Source organism: Ursus americanus, chromosome 6, assembly GCF_024610735.1.
Source record: "Ursus americanus isolate L20-20 chromosome 6, mUrsAme1.1.p, whole genome shotgun sequence".
Lineage (NCBI taxonomy): Eukaryota > Metazoa > Chordata > Mammalia > Carnivora > Ursidae > Ursus > Ursus americanus.
The window spans coordinates 14,089,652-14,102,561 of record NC_142132.1 but is presented as its reverse complement, the minus strand read 5'-3'; the positions used below and the strand labels follow the sequence as shown (position 1 = coordinate 14,102,561).

The following is a 12,910-nucleotide window of genomic DNA, read 5'->3' as shown; positions in this document are numbered from 1 at the left end:
CCTATTAATACCTTGAATTTGGATTTCTAGCTTCAAGAACCGTGAGGCAATACACTTCTGTTGTCTTATGGCATCCAGTCTGTTACAGCAGCCCATGAAACAAATACATCTCATGTCTGCTAGTCCTGAGGAGTGAGATTCTGAAACAGCAGGGTTGGGTGGGCATGGCGCCCGGGCCAGTGTTGGGAATGGCCACGTCAGGCCCCAAGATGGCTGACAGGGACTGCTGGTCAGAGGGCCGGGCTGAGGCTTCCAAAAGAGCCTGATCCAGGGACACAATGTTACCTCAAGGTAAGGAAGAGGTGGGCCTCACCCTGCCTCTTCTCAAGGTCAACATAACCTAGAAACCACCCCCCACCGTAGAAACCTTCAGCATGCTGAGAAGTATCCTCTTTATTCCCACACGACAATAAAAGGTCTTTATCATTAATGACATGCCATTGCCAAACAGACAGGGTGCAGGTGGCAGTTGAAAGGATTCTTAGGTTTTGAAATTTCTCTAGTGCCTGGTGGGTGTGGGGGAAGGGCTGGTTCTCATGCAGGAATGGTGAGCTTCTGAGTCCCCCTTTAAGTTCACCTCTCCCTGGGGGGCTGTCTGCATCAGCTTTCTGCATACCTCGCTGAGGACAGTGGCTCGAGATAAATCTTCCTGTTGCATGACATATTTGTCCTTTGGGCACAGCCACACGTCACTGGAGGTCTGGGGTCCTCTGTCAGGGGTCTTCCATGGGCAAGACAGCTACCACCTGGAAGAGAAACCATCCTGACCAGCTGTAGGCCAATGGCGCAGCTAAGCAGAGAGGCTCCTGCAAACATTTCACCCCTTTTTTAAAAGTAGTGAGAAAGAAAGAAAGAGTACTCCCTTACCTGGGATAGAAAAATCCGGATGTTTGGGCAGCGGCCCTTCATGCTGCAACACTTTTGGGGAAGCGGCAGAAGAAGGTTGTGTGGCCCTGTCTCCATATAGTCTAAAGAACAAAAGTCATAGACTTACTCTTTTTAATAATAAAGAGAAGAAATATAATCTATGTAGGTCCTGGGTGAGCACAGGGGGTTTCTTTCTAATCCTGACGATTTATCCTAAACTTAAAGGGTTATCATATCTCCATTTTGCTAAAGGGAAAATGGAGGCCAAAGAGCCGCCCTCCGCAGTGCCCTACCACGCCCCTCCCTCAGTGCCTTGAGGTTGCCGCCAGGACAGGTGGCCCTGTGGGTTTTTACTCGCCGCCTCTCCCTGCCAACGAGCAAAGATCACAATCGGGGCTTCTGGAGAATGCTGGGTGGGGTGGGGAGTGGTGGGTGGGGAGTGAAGGCCCTGCTATTACCAACAAGGCCCCTTCTGTACAACAAACCAGACACAAAAGCAGCCCTAGAGCTGGGATGCGGCGTCTGCGAACCCCCTGGCCCGTCATCTGCTCCGGCCCTGGTTCTCGTCACCTGCGGCTGCCCCGCACGCCGGACTTACTCCTCAAACGGCTTCAGGTGCGCTCTCCTGGCCTGCTCCGTGATGCCCAGGAAGTCCCTGTAGCAGTTTCTGGCCATGACAGTATACCGCGTGGCGCAGCCGAGTTCGGTGACCCTGGCTCTCGGGAGGTAGCCAGCCCAGCCAGGGATGGGGGGCTCCTGGAGAGGTTTCTTCATGTTTTTGCATTCTGTAAAAAGATACCGTGCTTCCTGAGGGCTTTGAGAGACCACAGAGTGGGCAGTGCTCCCGAAGGTAGCTGGCACCCCAACCATTACCCCGGTGAACCCCTAGGCCTCTAGAAGCCCTAAGAGCAGCTGTGCCTGGTGGGCTGATTCTGTGTGCCGGGCACCTTGGTAGGGGCTTTCCAAATACCCTCTGGTTTCTGCTCTCCCGCACTGTGACAGGCTGACACCATCATCACCTCCACCCTACGCAACAGGACACTGAGACCTTAAAGAGGTTAAGAGAGCCTTGGCCAAGGTCACACGGCAAGGAAGAGGTAGGGCCAGGCTTCAAACCTGCGTCTGAGTGTCAAGGTCTTTCTCTTGAACAGATCCAAGCTTCACAGGAGAAAGGAAGCCGGAGAAGCATGCAGGTCAGAAGAAGGCACACCAGACTCAGCACCCGGACTCTGCCTCCAGGTCGTGAACGTGAACGACTCTGGCTGGCTGACCTGGTGCAACTTCCCACCGGTGAGATGGAGGGTTGCTGCCCGATCGCCTCCTCCAGTGGCTGTCAGAACAGAATTCGGCCACCGAGTCCCAGAATCTCAGAGCCGGAAGGCGCAGTGGGGAGCATCTAGCCCAGAGAGGGGAAGCCATGTGTCCTAGGTCACACAGCAAACAGTCGCAGGGCTGGGCTGAATCTCAGACTCTTAGGCAGATGTTCTATATTACGGCTCGGAAAATGTTAAAGCCCAATAAATGTGGGAGTTAGCCGGCCCAGACAGGTACAGTCATGATTATACAGACAGTTCTAGAGTCCATTACTTTGCCTATAGGCCTTTAGACCTTAAAAATGGTCCGGGGCAAATCACCGTGCTGATTAGCCTTAGAGAATCACATCGTCAGTTGTTCTTGTCATTGTCACTGTGGTTATTATTCCGTGCCTGCCAGAGCTGGGTTCCAGCTGAGGTCTGACCTCAGACAAGGGCCACTCCATCTGCAGACTCACTGCCCCCATCTCTAAAATGGGAATAATAGTATCGGCCTCGTGAAATAATGGTGCCTGGCACAGAGAGAGCACCCCCAAAGCGTACATACTGAGATGGCAGGTGCGGTCTGAACGTTCATGGCCACCTGCAGGGGGAAGGTGGTCTCCTTTCGCAGCACGCTCTGGCCTGACCAGGACCGTGTCCCTCTCTCCCCCAGAAGATGCTTCTTTCTCATTGTATGAAACTAAGCCTTTCCGCCTGGCACCACACCATCTGGGGATTCGGAACTGGATTGCAGTCACACTCCCTGGGGCGGCTCAGGGGGCCTGCTGGGACCCTGCACTTGGGCCCCAGGAGAAGGGGACTGGTTTCCGGGGGGCCGGTACCCAGACTCAGGGGGTGGTACTGTCGATCGTACTGGTACAGCGCCCGCAGGACGGTCTCCTCGGAGCAGACGGGCTTCAGCCTCCGGGCAGCGGCCACCGAGCAGCGAAATTCCTCCATCTGGTTTTTATAGCGCTCTGTGCTCTCCTGGAAGATCTTCAGACAGTGGGACATGCTGTCCTTGCTGGTGGCTTGCTGGCAGCTAAGGTAGGGCACGAAGCCTGCAAGAGCCGACGAATCGCAGCCCTCAGCGAGGCCGTCGGAAGCTACAGAAGCTCCCGAGGACCTCAGCCCACTCCCTGGCATTTCTTCCTTGGCCGACAACACTGCATTTTTCCAAAGGCCATTAATACAAGCAGGGCTGTTGTTTGCACTGCACTGGGCCCTCCCAAGGCCACACAAAAAAATGACCTTGGAGCTGGGGAGGCAAGGCCCATTTCAACAAAGACGATGACAGTAATATTCTTTGATAGCAAAGCCCCTGATGTCAGTCTGAACAGCAAATGGGGAAAGCATTTAATGGGCCAAAATGATAGTCTGAGAAGTAATTGAAATTATTCATCTTTTTAGAGAGAAAGCTTATTTTCCTTGACACTTCCCAAATGCAATTTGGGATCTTTTTTTGTCAGACCATCGGGAAATTGCGGGCTTATTAAAAGCTGAGACCTATTACACAAAAAAGGTAAATTCATTATCTGTGAGGCCCACCCCCTAGAACAATTTTTTACCATTTCCCACAAAATAACATATAATCATTACAATTAGTATGGGTAAAACACAAGTATTTATTTAAACTGGAGGCTGAATCCCAGGGCCTACACTATTGTCACAATAAAACCATTTTTTTGAAAGAACAAATTGAGGAAAAACTGGTTAAGAACTTGGTTTTCAATGGCTAAATAAATAAATAAATAAATACCTCTCGCTCATTACTGAAGCCCAACGTTTTGCCTGTAACCCTAAAGGAACCCTGATTTCCGAGTCAAAAGCTACAACCCTGCCTCCCACACTCTGCAAGAAGCATCTAATTACTAGACTGTTCTCGAAGTCCTCCACCCACCAGCCAGGCTCCTCAACCCTAGGGCAATTAAAAGATACTCCAGTGTTGTGTGCGTAGGGGGGAGACCATAGAAACCGAGGGGGCCTGCCCCCAGGACCTACTGGGGCCTGGACAGATTTTACGTAATCGTATATATGTATACGTGCTGAGGAATTCTCGCGATCTTCGCTTCTTACTAAGGGCCGGGGCGATCTGAGGAGAAACCTGTCGTTATCCCGTATAGAGGGTTGAAATTGTGTCTCCCGAGTAGATATGTCCAAGTCCTAACCCCTGGGACCCGTGAATGTGACCTTACCTGGAAATAGGGTCTTTGCAGACGTCATTAAGGATTTGGGAACGAGATTATCCTTGACTGGGGATGGGCCCTAAATCCCTGGTCCACTGTCTACGTCTGGCCAGCTGGCTGGGCCAGGACAGGCACTTACGCTTTAGAGGACCCTTGTTGAAAGCACTCCGTTATAAGAAAAGGGAGAGGGGGATCTGAGAAAGGGACACAGAGGTGCAGGGCAGAAGGCCGCGTGAAGGGCCGTGTGAAGGCAGGCGCAGGGTTTGGAACCATGCGGCCACAAGCCACGGAACAGCTGAGGCCACGAGAAACTGGAAAAGACCAGGAAGGACCCTCCTCTAGAGGCTTCGGAGAGTGCATGGCCCTAGCGACACCTGGATTTCAGACTGCTTGCCACCAGAGCTGTGAGAGAACAAACTTCCGTTGTTTTACAAGGCAGCCCTAGGAAACTAATACACCCATTTAATAGACATTTTTACTTACCGCAGAGAGTAAGCAGCTCTTACAATCACATACACCTTGGAGGAGGAGGGACTGACACCTCGCTTTGGTAAGAACTCAAAGCCTGTTCTCTTACCCCGCCGGTAGGACCAGGGTGAGGCTGAGAGACCTTGGAATCTTGCATCTCCTCTCCTATGAACACCTTGTGTGAGAGCTGAGGGCCCTTGAGGACCACCTGATTTGTCACAGGGATGTGACTCAGTAAGTTCTCAGTAGCCCAGGAGCCCAAGGAGGAGAACCTTTAGGGTGACCAACTGTCCGTGTTTGCCAAGGACTTAGGGGTTTCCTGGGACTGAGGACTTTCAGTGCTAACACTGGGGCCATTCCAGACAAACCAGGGCACACAATCACTCTCCCTCTAAGGAACCCCGGAAGGAATGGGACCCTACGAACAGCCCTAGTGCGAGACTTGGGAAAGCTCGACTTGGGAAAAAGGACAGGGCCTCGGCTTATTCATTGTGTCTATCCCCACAGCATTGTGCCTATCTTGGCCCCAATACAATGAATACACATTAAGTGCTTCCTGCCTACCGGGCACGTGCTGCGAGATCTGGCCTAAGGTATAGCTCTCCACTCCTCGGAACTCAGTTATCAGCCATCGTCAGCAAGGGAGTGCTTTCGACAACTGGCTGCAACAGCTGAAGTGCCTGCACTGGCCCAGCCGGCCAGAAAGACATGGACAGTGGACCAAGGCAGGGACAGTGACCGGGACCACGGTTCTCCTGCCAGGCACGTCCTCAGAGCACATCACCACTTACCACTGTAGCCTGGTGTGACTGGCAGATGTCTCATGAAGGTCTTGGAAGACTCCATGGTTTCGCTCGCTGTTAATGAAGGGAAGAGGGAATGAAATGATCTCATCAAATGTCCCTGCCTCAGAACTCATGGTGCATGTGTTAGAGGCCTTAGGGGTAGAAGGACCCCCCTAGGGGTCTGGGACAGAGAGGCAGCACCGCCGTCTTAACGCAGAACCGGCAGACATAGTTGGCGTCAGTTATAAAAACAAGGGGCGTTCGCCTTGTACGTGAACTTAGATACGGGGCGCAGATCCCCATCCATGAGCGTCTCCCCTCCTGGGACCTCCTTCATCCACCCAACCTTCCAGCCCGCCCGCCAGCAAGCGTGAACCACACTGTGGCCCACGACTGTGAGGAGGTTAGGAATATAAAGCTGAGCGGGACCCAGAAGCCCCCCTGGGAAGCCCCTGAACCTCAGAAGAGGGGAGAGATGAAGCACTCCCACCCCCAGAGCCTTTCTTTCTCCAGGGGGAAAGGGGCGCACCAGGGATGTCTGCTGACCCCAGCCCCCATCACCCCTAGGACAGGGGGCAGTGTCTGGGGACATTTTTGGTCTTCACAACTGGGGAATGGGGTGCTGCTCGTATCTAGTGAGTGGGAGGCCGAGGGTGCTGCTGAACACCATACAGGACACAGGGCAGCCCCGCAAAGAAGAATTAGAGAAAGTTCCGGCTGGAAGGGCCGGGACGTCCGGGACGTCCCCAAAGGCTGGCCTGGAGTCCAAGATGGGTGAGGTGGGGGGAGTAGGGGGGGTGGATCACCACCGCATGGGTTTATGTGGCTGCTGCCTCCCCAGCCAGACCCCTTCCCCCCCCCCCCCAGGATGGTTTCTGGGTCTCGCTGAGGGCGGGGTCCTGCATCTGGGCCTCTGTTGAGGCTGCCAAATGCTTCGCTGCGGGCCAGGTCATCCCTCAAAAGTGAGGCCTTCACAGCCAGGATGGGTGGTCCTGGGGGGAGGGGAGGGGTCCGCGCTTAGTCCGCAGTGGGGGGGAACTTTAAACACCCTCGGATACTTACAGAATGCTCGCTCTGACTCCCCAGACAGGGACTGAGCTCCTGTTAAATCCTCACTGCCGCCCTAAGGGTTGGTTCCCCTTTGGGCCCCCCATTTATAGATGAGAAAAATAAAGCACAGAGAGGCTAAGTAACTTGTTTGAGCGTTCTCCCATCCAAGGAGGTATGAACGAACCCCACATCTAAATTCTGAGGGCAAGATTCTGTCATCCAAAGGCGTGGCTCTGGGGAGGGGGCTGGGTCGCAGCCCCGGCAGCTGCCTGAAGGAGGTGGAATCCGAGAGGAGAGAGGAGCGTGGAGACGAGGTGTGCTGGGGGTGGGGGCCCGGAGGGGTCGCTAAGCTCCGCCACAGCCCCCGCCCCCCTGCCTCCTCTCCCCCCCCCCCCCCCGCCTCGTCTCCCGGGGCGGCCGCGCTCCCGCGTTCTCACCTGGGCAGGCCTGGGTCGCTGCCAGCCAGGCCTCCAGCGGTCCAGGCCCTCAGCCCTCCAGGCCTCCCCGCCTCCGCCAGCGCTCCTGGCCTTTGTGCGCTCACCCTGCCCTGGGGGGAGGGGGGTGGGAGGGGAAAGGAGGGGCCGGACCCGCCCCGCTGCCTCTCCCCCTTGCTCACCCTCCCCCACATGATGGGAGCCTGCCCCGCGGGCCGGGGCGGGGGCTTGGGTCAACTCGAGTGGATGTGGGGGCGCTTCCCCCTGCTCCCCAGCTCAGCGTCGGCCCCAGGCGTGAAGTTCAGGGATTTGTCCAACAAATACTTGGCCTCTGAAGCTGTTCTCCATCTCGTTCTCGGCACATGGTCTCCCCAGCTGGGGCCCCCTGGGTTTTGGAACTGGGGGGAGAGCTACGGAGAGGATCTAGGTCAGAGCTGCCTTTTCTGCTGGGCGGCCTGGGGCCGAGCGGGAGGTAAAAGGGTTGGCAACCGGCCTTCCTCCCGGGATTCAGGCCGGTGTGGGGGACTGGCAGGCTACAGCAAGCAGCCTGGGAGGGAAGGAGAGGCCTGTGTGGGTGGTGACTTCCCTCACACCCCTGCCCCCCTAGGCCTCTGTCTTCAAAAAGGGAGGGGGACAGAAACGGGGCAATGCAGCAAAACGAAGAGGGGGTGCCAGGGGAGTGCAGCCATACTGCTTTCTAATCATCCTCATTTTATGGGAGCTAAAGGGGGCCCGAGCCTTCATCTCACTGGATTGAAACCAGGATGCCCACTGAGGGACCCAGACAGCGGGAATGAGGGCCTTTCCAGACTGCTAGTCCCAGGGGGGGCCCGTCCCTACAAAGGGCTGAAACCTGATCACCAGAGGGCACTACTTTCCAATAGATTGGTGTCACTGCCTCTCCCAGCCTTATCTGCTTCTACTTCCTGGGAGCTGAACTTCAGATGAAGGCCCCATTTGAACCCCCCTCAGTGTCCTTAGGACTCCACGACAGACTCTCTGGAAGCTTCTTAGGCCAGCTCTGGAGGGTGAGCCAGACAGAGAGCCTGGAGCAAACTCAAGGCTCTAGATGCAGCAGCCGGGCTGGTGTGCCGGCTAGGAGGGGAGGGCTGGGCACCAGGCCGGCCCTTCTGCTCTGTTTTCCACCACCTGCACTTGGGTGTGGTGGGGTTATCAGTGGCCGCCCCAGCGCATCTGCCCTCCCCCCAGCTTGGAGGGAAAAGGGGCTCATGAACACGGATGGAGCCTTGGTTCCCAGCAAACCAAGGAGCCCGTCTTGTTGGAATGAAAGCTAATTGAGAAAAGCTTGCAACATTTAAGAAAAGACCTGAAAGTCAATCCCCATCTGAGTGAGATGGGGCGGAGGGGGAAGTCAGCAATGATGCGCCATAATTGCACTCACAAATTCATAGGGAAAAAAAAGTTGGGGCCACACGAGATCCAGAGTTTTGCTTTATTAGACATCTGTGCAGACAGAATTTGCAGGTACAATCTCATCAAGTTGTGAACAGCTGCAAAGTTCTGTGGAGTGTGAATTTATCTTGTAGTGAACAAGACCCCAATGGCTGATATTCTAGAATAAAGTTCCATGATCCAAGCAGATGAGAGGTGTGATGTAACGGACAACGACTTGTATACGAGTCATCCGCTTCGTCATTTCCCAGCATAAATACGCAGCTTACTCACAGCTACTTCAACTCTACAATGTGAAGTTCGATCTTCGACTAATAATGCATTTGGACTCCTGTTTATATTAGCGCATGCGATTCTTTGCCACCCTGGCAATTAACCAGACCTAGACTCTAAAAGCTACACTTGATCTAAATAACATCCTAGGGGGCGGGCAGGCTCTGCAATCTGGACCCAATCTTAGTCCAGCCTCAACCTGGACTCAATCTTCGACTCTGCACGAGAGCCTGTATATCTCCTCCTCTTTGCTATCTTGTCTGTCTGTGACTTGTCTGTCATTCAGCATTTATTAACGCCTGCTGGGTACAGAGAGGGCGGTTAGAAAGGCGATCCTCTGGCAGTTCTGCTTCCAAAACGTGAACATCAGATAATATGCCAGGGACAGGTGAGTAACAGTCAAGACAACAGGCATTTCAGAAACTTCCTAAGATTAGAAAATGAGTCCAAGTGTATTTATCCAGTGTTCTCATTCTAGAATATTTCTGTGGGCAGGAGGGAGAGGAGGGATGGAATTGGGGGATTCCCTTTAAGAAGCTCGACTATTGGGGCTGCATTTCCGGGACCAGAAGAAAGTCCAGTGGGGTTCTCAGCCCTCTCCATCACCTGCTTGGCAACAGTGCAGAATTCAACCAACTCGCCAAAGAGAAATCAGACAAGGAGACATCCTCAGTGCAAGGTGGGAAAGGTATTACATTTGCTAAAAACAAAACAAAACAAAAAACCTTCACTAAATTACTCACACTTACACTTCATCGAGTGGGACAGCCGGACTTGTGTACCACTCGATTCCTTGCTGGAACCCTGTCTACTGTCAACACCGCACACGGACCACACTTGGCCGTCAGAGTGACTGCTCTGCCCCATGAGAAGAAGCTGACAACCCTGTAGGGACACAGTTTTCGTAGGTTGTCTGCACAGTCACGTGGCATATAGAACCAGAATGTTCAGCTCTCTGAGACTGGACAGGAGAATCGATACATGATTATGCTCCTTTCAGTATAAACCGTGAGACTCTGGGAAGCATGCGAGTGAAGCAAGGTCTGACGAAGCTGTTGATCCGGCTGCTGTCCCCTTTTTTTTTTCCAGGGTGTTCGGAGCCTCGGCACCTCTGACTCCTGCTCAGTCTCGCATACATAGTCCATAAGCTTAGCATCGGGTACAAATCGATAAGTAAGCGCAATTAAAAAATGAAGCCGTGGGGGATTAAAGGCAGCAATGTCATCAAAGAGCATTTTCCTTTTGTTTTTTTTTTTTAACAAGAAAAGCACATTGTAGAAATAAAGATTCTGTACAATATTCTAATATCGTATGTACATAAAATCATACTACTTATAACTCACTTGAGAAGTCTTATTTGCAAAGTATAGCTGGCAACACCAAAGAAAGACCCAGAACATTTAGCTTTTGAAGCAGAGCAGGCAGCAAGAGAACCCGAGCAAACACACGTCTGTGCCTGGGCACGCGGTCCTGCTACGGAGCTCAGGTACGCGCCTAGCATTCTCTACGTCAGCGGTTTGCTCGTGTTTCACATTCTGGCAGGGAATTCTGCAGCAGGCAGGGTGGAAAGACGTGCTCAAATGAAACAGGAAATGCTATTTCGAATCTGCATATCGGCTATGGTAACGGGTTTGTGAATCCAGCTTGCCTTTGGAGCGAGTTCCTTAGCACATCCTCCCCTCATTCATTATGCATGCCTCCAGGGATTTCAAATCCGAAGAAGGAGTTCCAGCAGACACACCAGTTGGTTCCTCAGCTGTCCTTAGGGTGCCTTTCCCCCACCCCCCCACCTTCCTCCTTTACAGGCCACTCCTGTGAGGGCTAAAAGCACCACCCCCAAGCTCAGTGGAGCCCACTCACAAAGGGCAGGGTGTGGGACCCTGGCTCGGCTCTTCACTTGAAAATCCTCTCCCTAAGGGAGCCCCAAACAGGTAGACTGCAGGCACTGGGGTGCGCTTCTGCTTCCAACAAAACCTCAAGTTAGGAGTTCTCAGATTCCCATGGTACCCCCTGTGGGTGTCTACTGAAAATGCAAATGCCCCCCCCCCCCCACTCAGCTTCAATTTGTAAAAGGAATAGGATCCAGAAATCTGCTTTTAAGAGGCACCCAGGCAGTTCTCAGGAGGGGGAGTCACAGACCAGCTTTGAAAAGAACTGGCTGAATTCATCAAGTACAGATCTACGAATTCCTTTTAGAGACACTAAAAACTGAAGATTTTAGTGAAACATTTCATAGCACAGATTCTCTACCCATGTATCACCAATGTATTCTTTTTGAAATGTGGGAATGCGGGGCCAAAACTCTTTGGGAGATGAGGGCGAGGAGGGAGTAAATTTAAAATATGGACGCTTGTCAAGGTGAGGGGCTGTTCCAGACTCCTGGGCTTGGTGGTATGAACAAGGCAAACTGCACGACCATGTCCTCACACAGAAGCCCACTAAGGTTAACTTGAATTACTTATGAATTCAGAAACCAGGATCTGGCATCCGGGGAATGATGTCACGGCATACGATTTGGGATAAGTCAGCAGTGCCTAAATAATTCCATCGAAGCAAGCTTTCACCTGCTGAAAAGTGAAGGGGTGCGCTCTCCCACTCCCTCGAATCCTAGTAGATTAGCTGGGGCCATAGTGCCTCCTCACTGAACCTATTCAGAATTGAAATCACGAGAACCTAAAATAGTGCCCAGCGTGGGCAGGCCTCTCCCACTGGCGGAACAACACACTCTCAGCTCCCGCTGCATCACCACTTTTAATCACACGATGATGAAAAGAAATTAACTTCAGATGGACGGCATTTTATATGGACTGCCATCCAAAAAACGTAAAAAGAAAACTCTCAAATAGATAAAGAATCTCCTCCCGGCTCAAAGCTCTCATTTCAAATCTGGAAAGAGAGCAATAGGGCATCCTCACGGAGATCCATTCAAAACAAGCTCAATCACCGCCTAGAAATGGACTGAATCCCTTGTCGGGTGGCTGTTTCACCCCTGGGTACCTATGAAAACTAGCTGCTCTTCCAAGATCCTCAGATGTCTTATTCCCAAACCTCAATCTCCATTTCCCACAGTTTTTCTGACTCCAGTGTGCCCTCAAAACTCCCTAATTATTTCTAGCCCTACTTGTTCCCATCTTCCCTGCTGAAATTCCGGTGGGCAATGCTGAGGGTCAAGGACAGAGAAAGAACCGTCAGGGTTGAGGTCAGCAGGTGCAGGGGAGCGGAGTCCGGGGGCGGGGGGTGGCAGGCAGCGGCGGGGGGTGGGCCTGTTAGTAATTTAAGAAGTCAATCCCAACCTTGACGCTCTTTGAGGTGGCTATGTCGACGGCCGTGGCCTTGATCTCTGTGTCCCCGAACTGCATGAGGGTCTGGATCTCCCTCCGGGCGGGCACGGCCGTGCCGCTGGTCCCCGTGAGATCCAGGCGCAGCGTGCCGCACTTCTTCACCCCCGGGTCGGTGATGAAGCTCACGTCGTCGTGCTCGGAGCTGTAGATGTTGATGACGATGACCAGCTGGGAAGGCTTGGCCGGGGTGTAGCTACGCTTGACCAGCTCCCCCAGGGCCACCGACTGGTCGGCGGAGATGAACTTATCGAAGACGTCGGTGCACCAGCGAGTGCCGTCCTTCACCAGCAGCTTCTCGGGCGGGTGCTTGCCCTCCACGTAGCGGTTCAGCACACCCACCCCGTAGGTGAGCGGCGACCGGCGCACCTTGATGACCGCGGGGTCCAGGCCGAAGAGGACGGCGCCCTTGAGGATGGTGAGGCCCACGTCCTGGGGGATGATGATGCGACACTTGTCGCCGAAGGCCGCCTGCACTGCCTGCTGCAGGAGGGGCGCCTCTGCAAAGCCCCCCACCAGGAAGAGGAACTTGACAGTGGACACCTCGGGCTTCTGAAACAGGTCCCCTGAAAACGAAGAGGAGGGGACAGCGTTCTGTCACCAAAAGCCAGCCGCCAAGGGGGACTGGTGGCCCGAGAACGTGGGGAACAGACAAAACCCCTGGGCCCCCGGCGGACAGACATGGCAGAGCTGGTTGAGTCTGTGTAGAGCTGGTCTTTCAAAGAAAGGGGTTTGCACACCAGTATGCTCCGGAATGAAAACCAAAGCTGCTGGTAAGTAGAAACTCATGTTCACGGCTAG

The 12,910-nt window shown here is 53.5% G+C and overlaps 2 protein-coding genes across 6 annotated transcripts in view; both read right to left on the bottom strand.

Annotated features, from left to right (window-relative positions):
- Positions 1-448: 448 nt before the first annotated feature.
- On the bottom strand, positions 449-7,188 carry SPMIP5 (sperm microtubule inner protein 5). The gene is made up of 6 exons (XM_045802842.2): positions 7,089-7,188; positions 5,608-5,673; positions 3,005-3,223; positions 1,466-1,652; positions 868-968; positions 449-746 (listed from the first exon to the last, which is right to left on the bottom strand). Exons 2-6 carry the CDS (start codon positions 5,660-5,662, stop codon positions 601-603), a joined length of 708 nt encoding a protein of 235 aa, XP_045658798.2. The 5' UTR covers positions 5,663-5,673; positions 7,089-7,188; the 3' UTR covers positions 449-600.
- Positions 7,189-8,524: 1,336 nt separating this feature from the next.
- Positions 8,525-12,910, bottom strand: part of HSPA12A (heat shock protein family A (Hsp70) member 12A) — a 158,420-nt gene continuing 154,034 nt past the window's right edge. For all 5 annotated transcript variants that reach the window (XM_045803224.2, XM_045803229.2, XM_045803228.2 and 2 more), the window contains one exon: positions 8,525-12,675. In XM_045803224.2, coding sequence (XP_045659180.1) covers positions 12,038-12,675 — 638 coding nt within the window. In that variant the 3' untranslated portion in view covers positions 8,525-12,037. The remainder of the gene's footprint in view (positions 12,676-12,910) is intronic.